General features: G+C 55.0%; 6 protein-coding genes across 6 annotated transcripts; 2 read left to right on the top strand and 4 right to left on the bottom strand.

The window, feature by feature from the left end:
* Positions 1–2,890: 2,890 nt before the first annotated feature.
* On the top strand, positions 2,891–3,883 carry GCG54_00005581 (uncharacterized protein; the record flags this gene model as incomplete). The annotated part of the gene is made up of 3 exons (XM_045405603.1): positions 2,891–3,239; positions 3,310–3,794; positions 3,869–3,883. 3 exons carry the CDS (start codon positions 2,891–2,893, stop codon positions 3,881–3,883), a joined length of 849 nt encoding a protein of 282 aa, XP_045260584.1.
* A 2,587-nt stretch (positions 3,884–6,470) lies between these two features.
* Positions 6,471–8,690, bottom strand: GCG54_00005580 (Vegetative incompatibility protein HET-E-1; the record flags this gene model as incomplete). The annotated part of the gene is made up of 1 exon (XM_045405602.1): positions 6,471–8,690. The coding sequence occupies one exon, from the start codon at positions 8,688–8,690 to the stop codon at positions 6,471–6,473; it is 2,220 nt and encodes a 739-aa protein (XP_045260583.1).
* A 749-nt stretch (positions 8,691–9,439) lies between these two features.
* Positions 9,440–13,231, bottom strand: GCG54_00005579 (uncharacterized protein; the record flags this gene model as incomplete). The annotated part of the gene is made up of 3 exons (XM_045405601.1): positions 9,440–12,900; positions 12,951–13,001; positions 13,060–13,231. 3 exons carry the CDS (start codon positions 13,229–13,231, stop codon positions 9,440–9,442), a joined length of 3,684 nt encoding a protein of 1,227 aa, XP_045260582.1.
* An 861-nt stretch (positions 13,232–14,092) lies between these two features.
* Positions 14,093–16,277, top strand: GCG54_00005578 (Nucleoporin NUP37; the record flags this gene model as incomplete). Its single annotated transcript, XM_045405600.1, has 2 exons — positions 14,093–14,145; positions 14,201–16,277. The coding sequence occupies 2 exons, from the start codon at positions 14,093–14,095 to the stop codon at positions 16,275–16,277; spliced, it is 2,130 nt and encodes a 709-aa protein (XP_045260581.1).
* Positions 16,278–17,709: 1,432 nt separating this feature from the next.
* On the bottom strand, positions 17,710–18,090 carry GCG54_00005577 (uncharacterized protein; the record flags this gene model as incomplete). The annotated part of the gene is made up of 2 exons (XM_045405599.1): positions 17,710–17,933; positions 17,991–18,090. 2 exons carry the CDS (start codon positions 18,088–18,090, stop codon positions 17,710–17,712), a joined length of 324 nt encoding a protein of 107 aa, XP_045260580.1.
* A 2,834-nt stretch (positions 18,091–20,924) lies between these two features.
* On the bottom strand, positions 20,925–23,408 carry GCG54_00005576 (Cell wall transcription factor ACE2; the record flags this gene model as incomplete). The annotated part of the gene is made up of 2 exons (XM_045405598.1): positions 20,925–23,153; positions 23,196–23,408. The coding sequence occupies 2 exons, from the start codon at positions 23,406–23,408 to the stop codon at positions 20,925–20,927; spliced, it is 2,442 nt and encodes an 813-aa protein (XP_045260579.1).
* Positions 23,409–23,754: the final 346 nt, after the last annotated feature.

Genomic DNA, 23,754 nt, shown 5'->3' with positions numbered 1-23,754 from the left:
ACGCTGGAGCCCCCATCCATAGTCCGTCCGAACAGTCACAGACGGGAAGGAGTCAAACGCCAGAGACGGAGGCACACTCCTCTGCCGCCGTGCACTGCCTCTGCATACACTTCAAGTGAAAGTTCAGACTGTTCCCCCTTCTCAAGCACGTTCAGCTGGGCCGCCAGTTGCGACGAAGCCCAGGAGCAGGAGGGCATTTTGGCGTGGCCGAGCGAAGGTTCATCCTGTCAGGCTATCGTGGCACCAAGAGCCAAAAGGTTGCAACGGACGCCGGTGCGCAGGCGTCCCGTAAGACCGTGTGTAAGTACGGCCACGGGTACCTGTGTTTGTGCGGCGGCACAGTCGGCTTTTGTGTACTCCATTGGTCATCCCAAGCCTGCCCCGTCCCAGGTTCATCCAGATGCACTCGTGTCTGGGATACCGTATGCAGCGCCAGGCGCGTGGCACCCTGACAATCAGCGTCAAACGAACACACACAATGGGCCGCAGGATGAACAACGGCCCAGCAGATGAAAGGAGAGAGAGGACTCGTGCTTGTGCCTGCCTGTCTTCATCAATTTGCCGCAGAGTCGCACAGCAGGATACCGGCTCCAAGGCCGAATCTCGCTTCCACAGGCTGCGCCGCTTCTGTAACATGGAGGCTAGATCCTCTCTGCTGGCGTTCGCACTCTCTCCCAACGGCGACGGTTCATCATCACGACGGTTCGAGCAAACGGCTGTACCGCTCTGCTATGGGGGCATCAGCGTATGGTACCGTGGTTGGCTCGCGGCTGGCAGCCGGGCGATCGGGTGTGTGTGCCTCCAAAAATGACTCTCCCCATGAGGGAGATCACGAGCATGCGATGCGACGGAGCGTGCAGCCTGCTGCATCGCCCAAACCAAGGAACATGGACATGAACCAGGCTCAGTCTTCACAACTCGACAGGATGCCCCCATTCATAAAGCCGTCTGGTATCGTTAGATGATGTAGCGCGTGTGTCAAGTTATCCACCGCCTCCCCCTTTTTTTCCCTTTGGCACTTACATAGTAGTGTCTGCACAACCACGAGTTATGAAGAACCGCGACGACCTTGGTGGTGGTGTGTTGCATTTTGTGAAGGATTTAATTGGAAAGTGGATCTGATCACTCGACGGCTCGCGATAGCGTGTACCGGGAACCGTTGCTCATGTTAAGACGCAACGAGGCCTCCCAAGCCACGCTGCTAACAGGGTTCCGCGCTCTCAGACGGTAGAGTGTACGACCGCGGCCGATGCTGCAAGTGATCTGCACCAGTCAACTGCGCCCCTCGACGGTAATTCTGGTTCCTGAATTCTTGCCAGGGAAGACCTGATCCGGGACCCCTGCTTCGTTCTGCTGCGGGAACATCCAATCGTCGCCGACGTTGGACAGCAGGACGGGTAACCTGCTCCAATGGAATCCAATCAGATGGGCTCTTGGCCAGGCACGGCATGAGGCCATTGGACAACGGCCGCGTCAAGCCTGTTGCCCAGTCTATTCCCAAAACCGCCTGGACGCCAGTTGTAGCGGCTTTTCTCAGCTCGACTGAGTGTGTGTGAGTCCAGTGTCTCCTCTTCAAGTCACTCTGGGGTCTGTCTGGCAGCGCTCCCCCAAGCCCAAGAGAGCAGGACTTGCTGCCCGTCTTTCCACCCCTGGCCCCCTCACCCCTCTCAGTATTGCCCCGTCTCGTAGCGCGTGCGTGTGTGTGTGTCCCGTCTGAAGGCCTTGGATATTGCCGGGGACCCCCTAGGCTGTGACTGATGCTGCTGCACCACGCTGTTCAGGGCTTGCCCCGGTACGAGCCATCCCCTCACAGACGCTGACTGGCGGACGTGACGGCGCTTTTCCCTTCTGTCGAGAGTGTGTCCACCAGCAGACGACATCGCTGTGGCCCTCTCGACAAGCCCTTCTATGCACGAGTTGTGCACACACCAGATGGCAGAACGGGTCAAGAGATGGCCTAAATGACCCTCAGACGGACTGCCAGAGACTGTAACAGACACAGAGAAGAGAGAGAACGGTAGAGTTGTGCGCGTGTGGGTGGGCGAGGACTTACATAGAGGACGTGTACGTACTCTGGGTTTACACCCTCCATCTGCTCCCCCGAGCCCCCCGGGATGCCGCAAAGTGGACTCGCAATCTCGCTTTTCCTCCTCATCTCAACCCACTCGGCGCTCGTTTCCCTCTTTTCAACAAAACAAGCCATTCCCTCCAATTCCACCCGCTGTCACTCGTTCCAATCTCCTCCCCTCCCCCCAAGTCTCTCCCTCTTCCATCGCCTGTTACTCATCTTCGATCCGCCAAGGTCTCCTCCTTTCCCTTGCTCCTTTCGCGCTCTCCTTCAATGTCATTTACTCGGTGATACCTCTTTTTCTTGCCCCAGCAAAAGAGACTCGAAGGACACACACGACAACAAGAGAAGGGTTTTCCGACACGAAGACAGCACGCAAAAGAGAAGATCGTAGGCCCGCTGTGCCCGTACATTCTTTAGGACTCTCGCCTTGTTTCCCGGACGCACGACCTAGACACGGTCCTGCCCGCCCCGACACGCTCGCTCGTCAACATCGACTCAACCCCCGATCGACCGAATACACGTATTCAATCGACCGACAATTATCTAATCGAACGGGAGGAACATCAATCAGTAAGGAAAAGAATCGAGGACGTCGCCGAGAATTTCGAGTTGGAAAAATCACACCTGGTGGCCGATTGAATCCGCACGAGCCATTTAGCCCCTGACCCGTTCATCGACCCTCGAACCCGCAAGACACGACACACGAACCTGTCACCGTCTTCGAGTCCTGGATCAGATTCGAGACCGCCCTTCATTCAACCTGCTCTTTTTTCTTTCTTTCCTTTCCTCACTCTCGCTATACCCCCTCGAATCGTCATTATGAAGTTCTCATCAGCCTTCCTGGCCGCCGTCTCCGTCGGCGTCGCCACCGCCCAGTCATCAACTGCCAGCTCGGCCTACCAGAGACCAAGTGAGAACCCAACAGTAAACGCCATCACCTCTCACGGCTGCTACAACGCCAACGGCACATCATGGAAGATCTACCCCGTCGACGTCACCAAGCTCAGTGTGGGAAAGTGCACGGATGAGTGCAAAACGAACCAGAAGAAGAACGTCGCCGCTCTGAACGGAGAGGACTGCTACTGCGGTGACGACTACCCCCCCAAGATCAACGTCGTCGACGACAAGAAGTGCAACTTTGGATGCCCAGCATACCCGCTGGAAGCTTGTACGTATTCCATTTGAACCTCTCTAACCTTGGTTGAAGATTCAGGAAAATCAGCTGACACAAGCATCAGGCGGTGGTGTCGAGGACGGCCTATTCTACTCCGTCTACAACACCGGTATCAAGATCGTTGTCTCCGACGAGGAGCCCGCCACCACATCCGCCTCCTCCACCGCGAAGGCCACCACAACAAACGCCGGCGGTGCCGTCGAGACCATCGTCGAGACCCCGACGCCGCCGCCCGCTGAGACCACCGCCGCCGAGAAGAAGAGCGGCACCAACGTCGCCGGCGTCGCTGCGGGCGTCGTCGTCGGCGTTGTCGTCATCGCCGCCATTGTCGGAGGCATCTTCTTCTACGTCCGCCGCAAGCGCAACGCCGAGATCGAGGAGGAGCACCGCCGCAACGCCGCCGTGAACGCCTTCATCGGCGGCTCCAAGCCCCCGAGCAGCAGCGGCATGTCCATGACCGACTCGCGCATGGATCCCACGCTCGCCCACCGCCGCATGAGCGATGGCAGCATCGCCGACAACCAAGATTACTCGCGGAAGATTCTCCGAGTAAGTTTTTCTCCTTTCAGACCTAAAAACTGAAAACTGGGAGAGAGCAACGAAAACTGACATGACATCTCTAGGTTACCAACGCATGAGCACCTCACTTCGTGACGACGAACGACCTGGCCACTGGCTTACTAAATTACTTTAACATTCTGGCATCCGTGGCGTTTAGAGGTGTTCCTATTTCTCCGACGCTGGCTTACTCGGGGAACAAATCTTCCGATAAAAAGAACGACCAGTGTCGTCGGAAATTTCATATGTATCATGGTGTAGGGAACATATCTCGGATTTACGATATGGGTTTGCGTTGGATCATCTTCATCGTTTGGACACACAAAAACCGCCGTCGGCACGAAACACCCTACGCCGTCCACTCCTTTTGCGATCACCTTTAGACATTTCTCTCTCGGATAACACACACCTACAATGAAGGGAGGGAGAAACATGGGGAAACACAAGAACGTCTCGGGACGGTTTTGCCCTTTCTCTCCCTCCCCGGATCAAACCTTCGCCAACCAACCCCCTCAATCAATTACCCACACACAACATCATCGATATCTTAACGCACAAACGTCCTGGCCCGCCAATCGCCCCCGCTGGGCACCTTTCGCTTCTTACGATTCCCTCTCTCCGGGGGAGGTATTGGCGCCGGCCGAGATATTTTACAATCTTCTTGCTTTTTAAAAAATCTCATCGGCGGCGGTTGGGGATATCCCTTTTTTTTTTATAACGACATTTGATGGAAAGAGTTGCGACGGAGTATTGGTGGCGCCCTTACCCCCATCTTGTGTGTATAGTACAACGGCTCCCTTATATTATGGACGTCCGCGGCGGTTCTTTTAACAATGAAATGGTTTACATATACGGTGGTCCTGTTTTTCACATTTTGCCTGACAGTTTTCCTCATTATCAAAGAGCCGCCGCGCGACGAAGGGACGCACGAGGGAGCCGGATTTTTTTTGGGCAGTGTTGGGCTAAATAAAAACCCTCTTCTTGGTTAAACGGGCTCTTTTCTCGACGGAAAAGAGACCATGGGGTTCCAAGGGGTTTGGGGGTTTTTCTCGTGGGGCTGGAAATCTTTCTGATAGCGTGGTCGATTGTACTTAAAGGAATTGGACCGTAGTAATCGAGCATTCAAATGACCTCATATCTCACCACACACTTGGCTTTTGACGAACAACTTCTGACAGCTTTGCGCGTGGGCTCCAACTCACAGATTCGCATTGACGGGATGATCTTGACAGTGAACAACGGCCGTGAACTGGTGGTTCCTGGGGAAGCCCACCGACAGCCGTTGGGTGGTGGTGGTGTCTAAACCTCCGAGCGCCGGGCCCTCCGAGCACCGAGCCAAACAGGCACCGAGCTCCAATTCTCACCATCACCGGGGAGGACTGCCTCGAGAACTTCAAAGTCACCTGACCGGAAGACGAACGGGCTGAGCCTTTTTCTCTCGCGTGTCTTCCAAGGTTGCCCAAGTCAAAATTTCTCCGCCGGTGTTCGCCAGCCCCCAAGCGGCGAGAGAAACTGCGCCGCCTGCCCACCGACTGGGCCACTGAAGAGTGGACCACAGGGACCCAGATCTGGGAGTGAATTAACCTTGGTAATTAACGCTGTCTGCTGCCCACGGCCCTGCCCCGTTGTGTGCGCCTCTCTGTTCTCTGCCCGGTTTTTGGGTTGCTTTGGAAGAAAGGCCTCCCAGCACGTGGAGACGAGACAGAGTCAAGAGGAGGAGGGAGAGGGTGATTGGGCGCGGCAGAGAGACAGAGGGCCAGCGTTTGTTAGGCGCAAGACTTGGGTGGTTCTCAGCTGGTGGGTGCGCTGGGGAAGTTATTATGGGGTGGGTTGTGTCATGTTAAGGACCCCTGACGATCGTTTTTCGGCGGTTTTTTTCTTCTGTGTGGTTGCTGCGCAGGCCGCGCTAAGAGGGAAGACGGATGTGTGTGGGTGTCAGTGTGTGTGTGTGGTGGTCGGCTGACCAACCGGTCGGCGCCTGGGCTGGTCTTCATTGGTGTCGGCGGTGCTTATGGCGATACGGAGCACGATGGAGATCTTCTTTCTTTCAGTTGACGAGTGGTTTTGGAGGGGGTTGGTTTTGAGTGTGATGTGTTGGATCCTTACTTGCTGCGTTGTTAGGTGTGCTGTGTTATGAATGAGGGTCCTTCTTTGTGACTTGGCACATGGAGGGGCGGACCCTGATCCTCTGGCTTGATTTATCCCACTTGGGCCCCCCGTCCGCCCCCCGACGCCCCCGTTTGCCGGCTTGGCCTGACGACATTTGATGGCAACCCGGACACACGTGAGTTTGGTACAGGTCATTGGAGGTTATATTTGACCTACGGCGGTATATGATGAGCTTGGAGGCCTTTTGGGGGCTGGGAGATGTTTCATCAAGGGAGCCCTCAAGGGGAGAATATTTACCGTGATTTACTGGTGTCCACGGGAGCCCTACCGTGATTCGGGTTCGGGGATTGGGTTGTGGAGTTTATGTGGGTGTATTTCATCTTTGCTGCCTTACGATACAAACAATTCCTGAGCATCTATTACCCTGCCTTCCATACCGCCCCAAACGCCAATGAACCCATGAGATTAAATAGACTAGATCTACCTACTCGTCACAATCCCCCGGGCTCAGTCTATGTACGTGCAGGATGGAGGCACCGCGCTACAAACCTCCAGGGTCTACGGTACGGTGTATTCTGCAGTATAAGTACGGTTTATTTGGTCTTGCTTTGATGACATGCGCGGAGAATCACGAACGCGGTGTGGGGCAGTACCGTCTGAGTTGACACGTTTTGGTGTGTCTATTGGCGTCGCGACGGAGGCCCTGCTTGGAGAGTTGTATCCGTAAACTGTAGAAGACTCCTGACGTTCGGGCTTGGGGGTGTTGTATGCTGACTGGCGGGATGACGTCGGGATCGCTGGGGTGAAACGAGGATCGGCTGTTGGACCTTTTTGGGTGCTGGGGGGAGTCTCGAGATGAGGGTATGAAGGTGCCGGCGTAATAGAGAGGTTCACAAGGCCGTCCTCGTCTGGAACTTCAGTGTCATCCCAATCATCGCCATCGTCCTGCTCTCCATCATTTTCCGTATCATCGAACTCGGGCGGGCATTGGAAGACGTTCGGGTCTTGAAATGGAAAGCCGTACGACTGTAGGAATTGGGAGTAACCTTGAATGATTGGCACAGCTTGAACAGCCGGGTAGGCTTGAACGACGGGCAGACCGCTGCCAGATGTGACCACCAGAGAGACGATAACGTGAAGACCCTCTACTTTAGCCTCGAATGTTGCAGTCATAGGTGGACGTTCGGGTGTCCAGCTTCGTTCGAGTTTGACCATTCTCCTCGGCTGATAGGCGCGGCTCAACTTCGCTTCCTTGTAGTCTTCCAGCAATTTTTCATCATCCAAACGAGCGCCTTTGTACAATTCGCTGGGACTGCAGCCTTCAATCACTTTCCATGGACTTTCTGAATGTTGTGGTGCGGCGTAAAGCTCCACGTCGGGGTCATCCTCGTGTTTCAATTTGTGAACGAGCAAGGTTAAGGTCAAAACATCGACTACATTCGTGTAGACAATGATAACCCCTGAGAAGTCGCCTGCCAAAGCATCACCGCAGAAGCCACTGCAGTTGGGATCCCACGCGAGGGAAGGATACTGCTGAACGCTCAGCAGATTCCTCTGATCTATATCCAAAGATACTCTCAGAGGGCTTAATGCCAAGCGCTCAAGCGCCCTGCTCTCGTGAAGAGTAACATCTTTGCAGCAGTATATCTTGGTTCGGGGGCTTAGTCCACCTCCTGCTGGTGGCCTCCAGCACTCATGAGGCGAAACACGGACATGCCCCTTAGTCGTCCGCAGGAGACATATGTGAACGTCGTGGCGATCCTCACAATTGTCGCATTGGATGCCCAAACGCATCACAAAGTACGCGTCGTTGTCGACTTTCAACGCCTCAGTGGTGAACTTGACGCCTTTGTTCGTCATGGAAAATCCAGGGGTCGAAAACATGAAATGACCACCCTTCCGTAATCTCGAACAAACTTTGAACTCCTCGGGGGATCTAGCAAAGACGCCACGATAGTCTTGATCAGGTGGGTTGCAAGACTGCCAGGCGAATAGCGATTCATCTCTATGTTGGCTGACAATGTGCTCCTGAAGTCGCTTGAATGCGTTGTGACCTTCGCCGTATAGCATCGGCATATTTATGCCGAAGATACCAAGGAGGCAGTATGCTAAGTCCTCAAGACGAGAAGTCCTGCGATCGGCTGCCCATGACATCTTGACGCCCACGAGGACATCCTTGAGCGATCTTCGCTTCTTCAACACTTCCTCGTCTATCCCCGTGATAAGAGACAGTTCGGTAGTTCTTTCTCTTTTTTTAAATCTGAATTCCCAGGATGCGTCATAGAACTCGACTCTGCGTGGCGCAATGAGCTCTTGCAACGTCCAACCGCGCTTGAACCACTTGCAAGAACCCATCTCTGATATGTCATAAAGTTTTCCGTCATAGCCCGATGTTGGGTAACTGGGGTTCTCGGGTAACAGTGACAGCTCTGCTGCTTGTTGAACTGGCGCAAGATCTTCTAACCATACAAAGCATACGGTCGCATGCCGATACCATGAGAACATGGAATTGATGGCCTCGCTCAGCTCTGCGCTACTGGCCTTGTTGATGCAGCACGTGTCTACCCATGCGTAATGCAACTTGTGTTTAACAAGGGCGAGCTCGCATGTTCGGACGATTTTAGCAAATCCGGCCTGTCTCTTCGCTCTTGGGAAATCTTTCAGATCCTTGTAAGACACTTCATCCTTTCCCCACGTGTGTGAGAGAATGGCGTATTTCACTGCTGAGGGATCTGGGAAATCCTCAAGATGCAGCGTTGTGGTGTTGAGGAGCAGCATCTTGGCTGTGTCAAGTCTGAACCTGAGAGCTTTGGAACGAAGGAAACTATGCGCAAAAAAACCAGCTGTCGGTCTCCGTCGCAGAAAGAAAGGGGCTGGGACCAGAAAATGTTATGTACTGCGAGATCGTTCGAGTGATGTGTCCTCACTCAGCCTGGTTGCCTTACGCCAGGTAAGCCACCTGCAAGTGTGCTGGTCTCCTCGAGCACCCGCGTCCGCAGCTGATGATGACCACAGAGAGCTGAAAATTGGAGTATTACCATTGGCTCTTCCTTATTGATGCGGATGGCCAGTCTGATGTAAACCTTGAACAAGCCTACATCAGGCTGGGAGCCCAGGTCCCAAGTTTGCGTGCGCTTTCTGCACGTATTCAAGACCGCCACCTTATCCTTGATGACAACCTTGCAGCAAGCAAATGAGAAGATCAAGTCGGAATACCTACTTCGACTGCCCACGGTACGAGCTGGAATTTGTTGGTAGAGCGAGACGTGGAGGGAGAGATGGTGGGCGCAGCCTGATTTCGGGCGTCAGCACTCGCTTATCATTTACCAATCATCTATGAAGGCCAAGAGTAGGATTGCAGGCACAACGTTAATGGCGAAGTGCAAGGCCGCCTTCCCGAAAGACTTTTCCCACTTTCATGGGGTATCGGCTACAGGGCACACACCATACTGCGTGAGCTTGCGAAGGGTCTATTTTGGACGAGTATTCAGGCTGACATCCGTCTGCGGCTGTGAGGAACCTCATCTTTAGTCTACGTCACACGCTTCCAGCTTGGAGTGGATGTCACTCTCCGCACACTCCGCGCGGTGCTTTCTCCAGTCCTTCTTCTGGCACTCTCCACTGCAATACTTGACCTGCAAGCAGCGAGTGCACTTCTTCAACTTTGTACCGCTTTCAGCCTCCGACTTGCCACATGCTCTGCACCTCTCCACCTGCTGCTGTCTGCCGCCTTCACTCCTTCCCCAGGTCTCAAAGTCGACGCAGTCATCCACGAACGGGACCGCAAAAGTGGGGCTGATGGCGATGCGCGTGGCATACTTTGACGCGGTATCCCACTCGGGAATAGCGACGAAGTTGTCCGGCAGTTTTCCTTGACCGCATGAGCAGAGGACCTGCTTCCCCGTCTCCGTCGATACGGGCACCTTGCCCGTCTTGCGGTACTCGCAGGATGACTTGTGGTCCCAAGTGCGGGTGCGCTCTGCAAGTGAGGGGAGCACCTTGCGCCAGAGCGTGAGCTCCGCGTCGTCGACGCTGATTTGGGCACATTCGAGCTCGCGGAGCATGAGAAGGAAGGGCTCGAGCTCGTGGATCATTTTCTCGGTGAAAGGGATCACAGCGGCATCGAGAACAACGGAGCCGGAGGCAGGATCGAGACGGACGGCGGAGACGAGGATGAGCATGTGAACGCCGGTGTCGTCCGAGGCGTGGCTAAGGCACATCAAGCCTGTCTGCCCGCCCTGTAGGCCTGAGGCAAGCATGAACATGGTGAATACGGATTCCTTGAAGTTCAGGCGAGTGGATCGGGAGATGCCATTGCCGCGGCCTGCTTGGGCTTGCTCGCGCACCTTTTTCTCGCCGACGGAGAAATGACAGGCAATCATGTTGACCATGAAGCGGTTTGCGGCCTTGTTACTTATGTCGATGATGGGTAGGCGGTCGAGGTTGAAGTGCGGGGTGTTGAAGTCCACCGGAGTGTGGGATAAGCTCTTTGCGAGGGTAGTCGGGAAGGTGAAGTCCACAAGAGGGCTGTCGACGCCTCCGCCTGTGGCAGGGGCAGCAATGGGCGCGATGACTTCGAAGTAAGATGACTTGCGGGCGATTCGGATCTTTACTTTGCCTTCGCTAGCGTCAACGGGGATGGGAAAGGTGATGGGGTAGATGTGCTGCTTCTTGCCAAAGACAACGTTGACAGTAAACGGAGTCACTTGCTCAGTCTCGATGGTAACCTTATCGGTGAGTAGCTTCTTGCCCTTGGCGGAGAGGAAATCGAGATGGCCAGTGATAGTTGCTATCTTGTCTTGCTCTGCTGTCATGTTGGCAGTAAAAACGGCTTGAGTCTCTCCCTTCACCTCTGTGGCAGACTCCGCGACGGCACCGGCGGCCTCGCAAGTCGCGGGATATCGGGTCTGACCTGGCAGGTACTTTGTGATGAATACGCTGGATTCATCTGCCAGCTTGCTTTCATGAACCTTCAAATCCTGGCCAAGTGTTTTCTGGTAGACTGCAATGTTCTGGGCAGAGCTTTGAACCTCGAGACGCACGAAAGCCGTCTTGCGCTCGACTTGAAGCGCGGAAGATGGGACGTAGAATGACGCGATGAGAGGTGAGTTACCGGCCCATCCGGCGGGATCAGGCTCAACAGTGACGGAGAATTTATTGGAGGATTTTCGGTCGCCACTGGGCTTAACGGTGCCCCAGACGAGCTGCACATCATCGAAGAAGTTGTGCCACTTATGGTCGGCATCCTTACCGGATACCAGGGAACCTCTGACGGTGGGAGACGCGATCTCCGCCTGGTGCGAGCCAGTGAACATGCGTTTGATCGCATTGTTCGGGACCACAAGGGTTACGGCCACAACCTCTGGGATCGATTCCCAGGAGTCGAAACCGCCGAGGTTGCGGTTCGGCTTAATTTCTCTCTGAAGCCAAGGTTCAGAAAACAGCCCCTGTGTGTGCATCTGCAGCGAAAAGTCTTGCCGCAAGTTGCCAGTGAACATGAGGCTTCTTTCGAAAGAGTACTTCTCCAAGAAGAGGTTAACTGTGCGATCAAAGTCGGAAACAGATAATCTTAGCTTGAGATAGCGCATAAGAGACACCAAAGTCCCTCGGTGGAAGTTCGTGTAGGCTGTATTGCGAATGAGCTGAGCCATCGATGCCTTCGATATGGATAGAAGCTTCATCGGGTTCTCATGGGCAAAGATCTCGAGGTAAAGCTTAAAGAGCACGCCTGCAAGGGCCTCAGGGTCAACCTGAAGTGGCCCGGTGGTGTCAACTCCGGAAAAGAACTTGCTCTGCTTCCAGTTTATGCGAGTGTGTAGCTGAGTTTGGACGTCCTTCTTGTCTTGCAACGTGCCGGCCATGAAACTGATCAACATCTCATCGACCCATGACACAGCCGTCGTGTTGGTCCAGTACTCGACTGCGCTGGCACCAAGAAGCAAAGACACAGTGGGCCCGTGGCCGTAGAGAACTCTGTCGAATCCTTCCTTGCTCGTGTCCTCTCTTTTCAGCAGAGTTTCCGTGAACACAGAAGACCATGGCTGAGGGGTGAGCAAGGGAAGCGCGGACGTGAGCAGGTTGATCGTGCCAACGTGGTCTGCGAGGTTGGAAGTATCGATGGCATCAAAGGAGGAGGGCGCGGCTAGCTTGCCTCCGTACGCATCGGGATCCAGACAAAAGGGCCTTGAGTCAAACTGCCTGCGATACCAACCAGCTGAAGTTTCCTTTGTGGAAACAAAATGCTGAAGAGTCTGGCAGAAAGCAAGAGCCTCGCTCGCGACGAAGCGGATCACAAGCTTTTTCTCGCGTAGGAGTTTGCCGCAAGCAGTGCCCCATTCGCGAAATTGGGTTTTGGCTGCTGCAAATGCCATCAATGGTCCATCCTTCGGATCGGGTTTCAAGGGAGACGCGTCGGTGAGGGCTGCGAAACCGGTCGCAAGGTGAAACCCGAGGATTGGGTCGGCGCCGTGGTGCAGGACTCTATGGTTTGATAAGGGGGCGATGAACATAGGGTTAGGAATGTCACCGGACCAGCTGTGATTTGGTTTCGAGGTATCGAAGTAGGTATCGGTCGCGTTGGTGATAGCTTCGAAGTTTCCCGTCGAGAGAGGGGCAGCAGATCGCATGCCGGTTAAGCTTTGTCCTTCGCCGCCCATGACGACCTTTCTAATTTCTAAAGATCGTTTGATGGCAGATTTGAGCGCAGCCTCCTGTCCAGCTCGATCATCTGCAGAGGCAGTGTCAAAGCATGTTTTCCAGATTGCGCGGACGTCATCAAAGGTAGCCTCATCGACGAAGGGGAGGACCTTGCCATAGGAGCTAGCCTTCCAAGAGTTGAATGATCCGGATGCCGCAAGTAGTTTCTCGAGCTGATTTGAGAGAAGCTGAGTATCGGCCTTGGAGATGCGTAGGTCGTAGAAAAGATTCCAGGCTGTGTTGCCGGCGGCGGCATTATCGAGGAGCAGTGAGAAGAGCAAGATATCGCGAGCTTCGAGACGGTCAGTTGTTGCAGGGGAAGCAATCATGAAAATCACATACCAAGAGTTGCTTCATCCCAGTCGTTGCATGTCACATCGAATTTGCAACTTGCTGTGGGGAGGTCAGCCGCTGATCCGTGAATGCATGTCACATGTGGGTATCGCCGTACGCAGTCCAACCTCATTGTACGCAGTGTGCAAGATGTTTCTAACATCTCCGCAGCCCAGAAGAAGAAAATTGGCATCAATTCCTTGGGGCAGACCTCTAGCCAAGTTGACGGCAGGAGTGTTACCCACAGGGTAAAAGAAAGAGATCGAATTGGCAACCGTTGGGGTGAGCATCTTGGCGGCGGTAACGTATTTGCGACAGAAAGTCGAAGCTCGTCACGAGTAGACGGAGTGTTCAATCAAGTGCTTATTGGCTGTCAGTATAAATATTCGTAGCTGAGGAGGAGTAACATACGGCCGAGCGAAGACTTGATGAAATAGCCTTATCCAAATTTGAAGCCTGCGACTGCTCATCGAACGAGGCAACGAGGGGTGAACGTTACAGTGAGGGGCAGATTCCACCAACTACTTAAGGTAGGGGACCTATCCAGGAGCTGGCGTCTTAAGTAGGCAGGCCAGTCAAGGCTCGCGACCAGAAACAAACAAGCAAAAGCCCTTGAGGTAAAGAGAAGGAAGAGTATCACCGATCTGGCGAGTAATGCAGGCTGTCGACTCCCGTCCAAGCCGATCAAGGAGATGTGACGATCGTGTGTATTCGTAGCAGCTGCTGGAGCTCCCTTCGACAGCTGCTCGCGGGGCATTTTCCTGAGGATGCCGTGAGTGGCGGCAGCTGGCAAAGGCATATCAGCCACACGATCCAGAGCACACCGCCTGGGCTGGACCTGGCAGAAAAAGCTTAGTGGGTCGTCAGCCACAGCAGCTGCACCTGCCGGCTGCGACGCTTTTCGCGACTGTTGTCGCGTTTTTGCTAGACATCCGCCTTCATTTATTGGCAAAACAATCCACCCCTGCGCCAGACCGTGGCCACGAGCCCTTGCAGCATTCAATTCGAAGCCTCAAACTGCCTCAAAATACCTCAGACTCGATTTTGCACCGTCAAGGCAGATAAATACGATCTAGCGCCCGCTACTTGCTGATCATCACCTCTGAGAAAGGTCGACGCTCGACACAAACAATCACACGAGACGTCCAGCCATGGCTCAGCCCACGCCGCGAGTCCGGCGCACGTCGCAAAATACGCAATATACGTACGTCTGCGATACAGAGTACTTGTCAAGAGTTTGGATGCTAACCTAACCCAAGCTACAACTTCTCGAGACGTATCCACGATGTCAAGACCTACCCCGTCCAGTCTCCCCAAGGAGCCACCATCTTTCTCTACGGCCACGACAACGGCGTCTCAATTGTATGGAAAGGCGGTCGCCGCTTCAAGCCCGTGAAGAAGCAGCCTTCCCCACCCGAAAAGCAGAACGGAGCTACCGACGACGCTGTCATGATCATCGATTCAGACGACGACGAGCCTCCATCCAAGTCATCCAAAGCTCCGGCTCCCTTTACCGACAAGCCCGAATTCGAGGACGCCGAGGAGGATACCCCATACCCGGAGATCATCCAGACGCTGGATCTTTCCCTCGGCACGGCCGCGCTGCACTTGGCGGTGTTGCCCATGACGCCGTGTCCTGCCGAGGATGCTGCCTGGGAAGGAGCCGACGTCCTTAAGGAGAAGATGGTTTTTACTGTGGCCTGCGCTACCAACGAGCTCTATGTCGTCGCACTTCCTCTGACGCCGCCAAGTCCCGAGAGCAAGGCGCGTCCTGAGCTGAGATCTAACTTGTTGGCCGGCAAGGCTGGATCTGGTGTGTGGGGAGAGAGGGTCATTTTCCTCGGGGGACAATACAAGCACAGCGAAGGCGTCGCCATGTCGTTAATCAAGCCCAAGACTGAGAAGTCTGGCATTTCACAGAAACCACGCTTGGTTGTGGCTGCGCACACCCGCGAGGCGTCGGGCACTCTTCGTCTCTGGGACGTCCCCTTGGATGTGCAGCCCGGCGAAGCCAGCGGCCGCATCAACCCCTTCCAAACCGAATACCTACCGAGTCCCCTGTCGAGCATCTCCTTCAACCCTACACATCTCACACAAATCCTGACGGTCTCAACGCCCCACGCCGTTCGCATCTATGATTACGCGCAGCCCTCCTTGCCTCCAGATGACCAGGCCGTAGGGCCTTTCCCCAGTCAAGGATCGTGGCTTCTCTCCCTGTTCCATCCTTTCACTCGCCCCACTTCAACGAGGAAACCCATCCTCGATGCTGCCTGGATTTCCCATGGCAGAGCCGTCCTTGCCTTGCTTGCTGACGGCACCTGGGGAATCTGGGATGTGGACGGCGCCAGCCCGTTGGGTGGCTCCCTCCTTGGGAAGAACAGCTCTGGAATCAAGGGTGCGGCGCTCACAGCCTTCAGCGCGACAGGGCATGTCGAGGGAACGGGTCCCTTGCGCGCCACAGCTGCAGTGCCAAGGTCGAACGGCAACGGGGAGTTCGTGCCTATGACACCTCACACCCGTCGTGATGCTGCAGCTTCCTTGAGTGCTGTCGGCTCCCTGGAACGCCTCGTAGCCGTCAAGGGAGGCATTGTGGTGACTGCTCTTCCCGGCAATAGCTCAGGCTCCGCCGATGAGAGCGTCGTGCTGTGGATTGGCGGTCTTGATAATGTCTCTGTCATTCCCGCGGTCAGCCGATTCTGGGACTCGCAACTGCGACGCAGCTCCGGCGGCGGCGTGAACTTGTTCAGCGGTACTACGCCTACAAAGATGATCCGACTCCACGACTTGGCTACAGGGCTATTGGGTGAGAGATGCTGCGGTGTGGGTGCAGCAGTCGACTTTTCCAAGCTCAAGGACAACGACGGCGGTCTCCAAATTGAAGTTTTCGTGATGGGCGAGAGCCGACTGGTCATTGTCCAAGAGTGTGAAGATGCACCCGGCGCGAAGATTGGAGGTGTGGTCTCAACCCGCCGACGTCTTTTCGACAAGAAGGAGCAACCCAGCGCCATTATCGTCCACCCCCGACCGGACCAGCCTCGCAACGTCTCATTCAACCTCAGTGTCAACAAGACAAGAAGCCTGCGCGATCAGTCCTACGGACGTGACAGCATTGCCCCCGACGACGATGCCACCCATGACTTTACGCTGCCAGTCGGCAGACCGAAGTCCAGCATGGGCTTCGGCGGCTTCGCCAGTGGCCTGGAAGCCGCGGCGGACGTGCAAGGCGACGACGCAGGCCGCGACTTTGAGGAGGAGATGCTGGATATCATGGAGATTGATCAAGCTTTGACGACAATGGAAAGCGGTGGTGGACGCAAGAGGGTCTCATTCACCTGAGATCTGACCTACCGATGTTGGCTGACGAAAAGATTGAACTAGAGAAACAAAATGTACGATACCCATGGGCCGCCCACACGTATGCCCAACCTCGTTGGTACGCGCCAAAGACTAATGCCACTGATGCCTTCTTCTTTTGTTCCTCTTCCCCTTTTTTTCAAACACAATTGCAAACACTCGCCGAGGTCTCTTCAGACCAAGGCATCCGCACTTCAAGGTGGAGCGCAAGGAGAGATTCATCCTTGACTGCTCTGTATTATGAGCGGTACATCAAGAACCCCGTCCTCTGGGTTTACCACCGCAAGGCACAAGATCGCAAGATGAAGTGTTGTCGGGGTAGATCAACCATGACGGGGCGAGCCGACGGTTCCTATTTCAATGGACAGGGAATTTTTTCGGGTGGGGGCATCTGGGTGGTTCGGTCTTGCGAATTGACCATTTGCTCTCCCAGCCTCCGCGTCATCCTGTCATCTGTCTCGGTTCCCGGACTCTGGTTGCCTTCGCGGCCGGGGGAAGATGGGACGGACGGGGGATGTCAGGGTTGGGAGGTGGTGTCGTCGGTACATTTCATGAAGTGATTGTGCATGTAACAGTCCAAACTTGTGATGCGTGACTGGCTTAGCTCTAGTGTTGCTTCCTTGCGGTATATTACCTGTGGCCTCTGTGCTTTCTGACGATTACTCGGCATCGATGAGATGTGCGAACTACTCGGTTTGTTGCGGTATTCATGCTGTCAACCCTTTTTCCTGAAAATAGGCAAGATCTCCAAATGAAGAACCGCAGATGCGGCAAGTCATCTACCCACAACCACCTTCATCTAGGCGTAATCTTGGGAAGTCACATCAGATTGCCATGTCGCATCTACTCTCCTAGGTAAATGAGGCTCTTCCGCACCAAAACTCGGCCATTCCGGGATGTGGCCGGTTAGCAAAAGGGGCGTGGGGGCCGGGTCCAATTTGGCTCAATCAAACAAACTTTGGACCATTGTCTACTTGACGATAAGCGTATCTGGCCACCAGGCATGAGCCCTGTGGTGTGGGTTCTCAGGTAGATTCCGTCAGCGCTAGATAGAGTTTTCGAGCGGGAGTGATTAGTTTTTGTGTTCTTGGCAGATTTGGATTTGTCGATGTTGAAGCGAAGTTGTGAACGAGTCGATAGCCACGTGAAGGTAGACAAACACCCCGCGAGATTCCTCATGTGTTGTACAAGAAAAGAAGTTCATATTCAACGCTTGTTGTAATGGTATCAAAAGGTCTATAGATCAACTCTGCGCAACCCAGTTGCCTCAAAGAGGATGCAAATCAAAAAAAAGTCGTAATCTCGTGAAAAAAGGGCCTTCGAGACCATGAAAGCAAACAACGGTCGTCCCTCTTCGTCCTCTACACCCCGCGAAACCTCCTCCCTTCCTGGGCGAGGCATCTCTTCCAACGCCTTAACCCCATCTCGGCTCGTTGTCGGGAATCTGAGGCATCCCCCGCGGCTGGGGGGCCGCCGGGGCCTCGGCCCTCTTCTGGAGCTCCTCGCGGGCGCGCTTGGCCGTCGACGAGGGGCTCGGCTCCGGCTCGCAGATGTTGGTGTTTGGCTGCGGCTTGTTCTTGCAGATGAGCCCGCCGCAGCAGGGCTTCTTTGTGTCGGCGATGCGGGTAAAGCAGAGGCCTGCGGGACAAATGTTAGTTTCATGAATGAAGGTTGTGAGAGTGAGGGTGTACGAACCTCCGTTGGCGATGCACTGTCTCTTGACGAGGCCGGCGTCGACGCTGATGGCGGACGCGGCGCCGACGATGGCAATGAATGTGACGAGTGTGAACTTCATGATGGAATGTGTCTAGTTGTGTAATGAAGGTGTCTTTATGTCTTGTATCGTTGTTTTTTACAAATGGTGTATCGTAGCGAATGTGTCGAAATGAAAGCTTGAAGATGAGACTCGTAAGGTTGATGACGGACAGGACTGGAGCGCATCCCACTCGGAAACGAGGGATCTCGCAAGCTATTATATGCCCCATACTCGAACGACGAAAAACCCGGCCCCCTGCGAGTCGTGCTATTACAAACAGCCGTAATATCAACCCGATCTCTTGGGACAAGCGGGGAGGCTGTGCAATCTTCGGAAGGCGGCGACGCGGTTACACGGGTTACACCCCACGGCACGCACGCAAACTTGCGCGCGCAGATGAGTGAGGGGAGACTGACGGGCGGCCTGCCGTGTAACTGTGTAAGATGACCCCTCGGGAGAGCCATGCGGGTACGCGTACGCTGGTTTGAGCTGGGTTGTACCAGGTTTCGGTGGCGTGCCTTTTTTGGCGTGTGTGTACCTGCATACAACACACTCTCCCACACACTGCGCTTTCTGCCGTCTCAAGGCTGGGCCAGGCGTAAGACGTAGGGCGTGCGTGATCAGTGGTTGCGGGTTCGTCGGATCGTACGGACTCGTGACAAGGGAGGGAAGCTCCTGTGTGGGAGGACGGCTCCTTGGGGAATAACTCCCCGGGGGGCAAGGGAAAAGGACACAGCAACCAACACCTCCGTCGCTGCTCCAACCGGAATTTAGAGTTCACCACATCCCAACCAACAATTCTAGAATCCCGCTGCAAGGCGACACTTGCGGTTTCAGACCAACCCTCGCCCACCAATCGGCGACAAAGGCCCAGCGCTCAACGTTAAATATAGCAATCTTCTCTTCTGTCCTGTGTCGTCTGGAGTTCGAAGTTGGGATGAAAAAGCCCGACTCCTCCTACCCCTCCTCCTCCTTCTCTGTCTTCAGGCAGAAGATTCAAGAAAGTGCTCAGCCAACTAACGCGTCCTCTCCGTAAAAGATCGGATGTCGCTGGCCATCGCATCGGAACACGGCCGATGACAGAGCAGAGCAGCGCCCGTCACCTGCCACGGGCGTCGTGCGCGTCCAGCCGAGACCGGCACCGTTCCTCGATCGGCCAGCCACGTTTTCGACGGCAGGGCGATGCTGATGATGCATGAAGGAGCTCGAGCCGCGTGATGGTATTTCTTCAATCACGCGACAGCCTCGTCGGCGGCGCCGAGCGCTGTTTGGAGAACCTTCTCACTCTCGTGACGATCGTCGGCGACGAACTCAGTCCGCTCCATTCTGTCCTTCAACAATGCGAGAAGACTTTTCATCAAATGCATCACAGTGCTGCTGCTGCTGCTGCTTGGCTATTGCAATACTACCTCCTCAGAAGCCCAAGAACTGCAGAACAGTTTCACCAGTATAAACTTTTCGCAATCTCACGCCTTGGCAAACTCCTTCCCACTTCCTCCTTCCCGCCCCCAAGAAATCCAACATCCAACAACCACGCTCTCCTTCGTATGATGTACGCACGCATCCCATGCCAAAAAAAACATGAGACGAGACGAAAACACCGCACCGGACTGCTCCGCAAAACTCCTCCCCAAAACTGATTCGTGGAAGCCGCACGAATCATCCGCATCTTGACTCAACGCACACCCGCCCACTGAATCCGCGTAATCGCAGCCAGAACCACGCAAGTCATCGCAACGTCCGAAGCGGCGCCTTGTCATGCATTGCTATTTAAATTGTAAAGTGGCGTCCGTGCAGACCAGTGAGAAAAGTTCGGATGGAGGACACTTCGCTCACTTGTCCTCTCCAAGGCCGACGGCGGTGCCGGGGATTCGGCCCCACTAACACCGGCGTCGGCCCGGCCAGGCAGAGACATACCACCCTCTCTCTTGTGCGCCGTTCACCGAAAAGCCGCCGGACGTACCCCATTTCCCCATATCCCAAAACTCGGCAACTCGACAAAACCTCCCACCATCTCGATGGCCTCCCCAACAACAATCAACGTTCCCTCCCAGCCCCCAGTCTCCTCGTCTTCCAGCGTCGTACCAACGAGCCAACGACTGGAATCCAAAAAAGAAGCACCGCCACATCTGTTGCAGACATCTGCCATTCCAACAACTGAAACCCACCCCCACCCACCCATCCTTTCCCCAGCCAACCGACCAACGCAAAGGACGTGGAGGTCACGTTCACGGCTCCAGAACACTGGATGACGATTCCTGTTCTATGCGTGGAATGTGCCAGTGAGTCACGAGCGAAAAGTTTCACTCACACACATGCAGATACACAAATCAATAGTCACATTTTCGAAATTGTTCAGTCCCAAAGACTAAGTAAGTGAAATTCAATTTCAATTCATCATATACCACTTCCAACCATCGTTCTAAGTCCCTAACCAAGTAAATGAATCTCAAAATCGCCGGCTGAGGCTCGCCTCGTGCCAGAACTAGATCGAGCTCCATTTGTTCCCGAAAAGAAAAAATCCCCATCAATACCGAATATCCCTAAGAAAGGAAAAATGCCATTTCCGGAATCGCCAAAAGTTGAAATCCCAATAAACCCCCCATTTACCACCCCTGAAGAAGCCGAACCCTTTTATTTTAACCCCCAATAGTAGTACATCCGTCCCGGCGAGTTGTTATCGCGAGATTATTGTCATTACGTTGATCCGGGGCGCGTGGTGCTGCAGGCTTGAAGCCAACACACAAAGCGTAACATAACGTACAGAGGTCGCCGTGATTAGACAAATGAGCCGTGACGTCGTTAAGATACCCCTTTTCCTAAATGGAAAATCATTTACGCCAGAGACCCCCAAAAAGACACGAGTGTTGTTATCATGAGCTGCCAAAGAAGACGTCGTCGTTGGTGAACATGTTGACGGGGTCGTCGAACTCGTCAAACTTGTTCATCATGAGCATGTTGGACTCGCGGTCAAACTGCACGAGACCCTCCTCGCCCGAAAAGGTCTTCATCAGCATCTCGTCGTCGGGGTCCAGGCCCAGACTGGAGATGCTGGTGTTGCCGACACCGACGCCGGCGTTGCCCCGCATACCGGCGAGCAACGAGTCGTCGCTAAAGCCGGAAGCATTGGGCTCGGCGTCGAAGAACTGGTTGGGCGGGGGCGAGGATGACTGGGAGAGCTCGGGCGGGGTGTTGTACTCGCTCTTGGCTGGGGATTCTGGTTGCTGGGACAACGCCGTTGGCGCCTCCATCAGTGCTTCCGGAGAGACATACCCCGAGTGGTGGCTGCTGGCGGCGGGTGACGGTTCAATGTCCAACTCCTTGTGGATTCTGGGGGGTGATGAGGGCATCGGCGCAGAAGACACGGTTGTGATTTGCAGAGGCATGTCCAGGCCTGGCCGCTCGATGCTGATGCCGCCCATCTCGAACTGCTCGTCCATCATGTTGAAGTCGTTCTCTGGGGAGTTGACTGCAGAGCTGTCCGAGTATCCGGACTGCGACGAGGTGGAGGTGGTGGACTTGTTCTTGGTTCTGGTGCGGGCGGACTTGTTGACGCGCTCGTCCATCTCGGGGCGGTGCTTGCGGGGACGGCCGCGCTTGACGACCTTCTTGACGATGCCGTCGAAGGCTCCGATGCACATGCCGCGCTGGCGATGGCGGGTGAGGGCGTCGTGGCGGGCGAAGCTGTTGCCGCACTCGCAGGGGTAGGGCTTGATGCCAGTGTGGATCTTGGCGTGGCGCTTCAGGTCGTGCTGGCGGACGAAGCACTTCTTGCAGGTAGGGCACTGGTACTGGCGGTCGTTCAGATGGGTTTGGACGTGGGACTTGATGTTTTCCTTGCGGCCGAACTTCTTGCCGCAGTCCTCGTACACGCAGGTCCACTTGCCGTCGCCAGGATCGGGGCCTTGGATATAGTTTGCGATATCCTCGATTGTGACACCGGTGTCGGTCTTGGTCTCCTCGATGTTGATGCTCGCGATGCTGGCGGCGCTGGCAATGCTGGCAAGAGACTCGGTACGGCGGTGAGGGGAAGTACGGCGGGACATGTCGAACGAACAAGTGGGGGAAGAGGACGAAATCTCCATGTTGGGATGCCTCAGATCGGGCCTGTTGTCGAACGCCGCGTGGAAGTTCATGAGAGGAGTGTGAGGGGTGGATTGCGCAGAGAGATCGGAGGCAGCGAAGTCGTCAGTGATGCCGTCGTACGTGCCTTGGATCTTCATGAACTCGTTGTTGAAGTTGTTCATGTTCATGAAGTCGGCGGTGGGCATCGACTGCTCGTACATGGCCGCCTCGGTCACCTGGGTGGGTTGCTGGGGGACGGGCATGGAGGTCTGCTCAGACTGTCTCCGCAGCTCCTCAAAGATGTTCTGCGTTCTCTGGTTCGACCTCCTCGTGGGCTTCAGCGTCTCCTCCATGGACTCATCGTAGCCGTCGGCGAAGCGACTTGGCCTGGCGGACATTGGCTCGTGCTTGATAGCCCGATCATGAGGCGTCTCCATAGGAGTAGGAGGAAAGTAATCTGCGGCTTGTAAGTCAATGTACGCAGACGATGGTTCGAGGAACGTACTTGTTGCATTCTGAGTAGGAGGTGTCATTGGTCTTGACATCTGCTCAATGCCCATGGTCTCGAATTTGCTGACCCTGTCCATGATGCCGTTGCTGATTCTCCGCGACGACCGCCTCGTGCTGGCAGTTTCTCCCTCAGAGATCCAGCCCTGGGGAGTGTTGGGAGCGTCGCTGAAGTTCATGAAGGAGGGCGTCGAGAGGGCGCTGTCAGAGCCAAAGAGCTCAAAGTCCTTGTTGCCTCCCATGCTGGCGCCGTAGGCCTGCTGGTTCTTGGCCATCATGCCGTTCATCTGGTTGCCATACTGGTCGAACTGGATGGGGGTGGAATCGAAGCATGTGGCGTCGAAACGCTGGGCGGCCGGCGTGCCATGGGGGGACATGAGGTAGTTCTCATGGTCGTTGGCGGCCACGAACATGTGTTGTTGGTGCTGAAGTTGGTGTTGTTGGTGCTGTTGTTGTTGGTGAAGGTGTGCTTGCTGTCGGGGGCCCGGGCGTGCTTGTATGCGTTGCTGCTGCGCTTCTCGCAGAACATGCTGCGGTTGTTGTGCTAGTCCTGTGTTGTTAGTAATACTTACCTGCGCAAAGTCCTGCCTTGTTCCGTTAGGAGACATCACTTGTCTGCGAGTATCCAGGCTGAGGCCCCGGCGGTGGCCGAGGGCACGTTGGCGCTGGACATTGTTAGGCAAGGGCTGGATCTTCACTGCTTCGAATGCCGTCGGTGTCGAGTTCTGGCGTCGGTGCCTGTGACGGGCATGAAGACTGCTGGTTGGCGGAGTGTTGGACAGCATTGTGTCGCAAGTCGAGTCCGGATGGGATAATTGTCGTCGGTTGGTTAGGTTGTCGAAGGAACCTTTTTGGTCCGAAACTGCGTGTAAGTTGGGTGTCAGCATCGACATGGACAAGTGCTCCATCATCGTCACCATCAGTGACGGGAACAGAAAAGACTTACCTCACGCAGCGCAAGCACAGCTGGCCGGGCTAGGGGGAGAGTTGGTTGTGCTCAGTCGGGGTCGACTTCGCGGTTAAAATCAGATAGAATCTGGTCTGTACGCCTTGTTCAGGCGAGGTAAGAAGGACGAGAACGCTGCACGCGTGCGCTCGCTACCTAGGCAAAGGTAAACTTGTCAATGGCAA

Source organism: Colletotrichum gloeosporioides, assembly GCF_011800055.1.
Source record: "Colletotrichum gloeosporioides strain Lc1 chromosome Unknown consensus_67, whole genome shotgun sequence".
NCBI classification, from domain to species: Eukaryota; Fungi; Ascomycota; class Sordariomycetes; order Glomerellales; family Glomerellaceae; genus Colletotrichum; species Colletotrichum gloeosporioides.
This window is presented reverse-complemented; position numbering and strand designations above follow the sequence as displayed.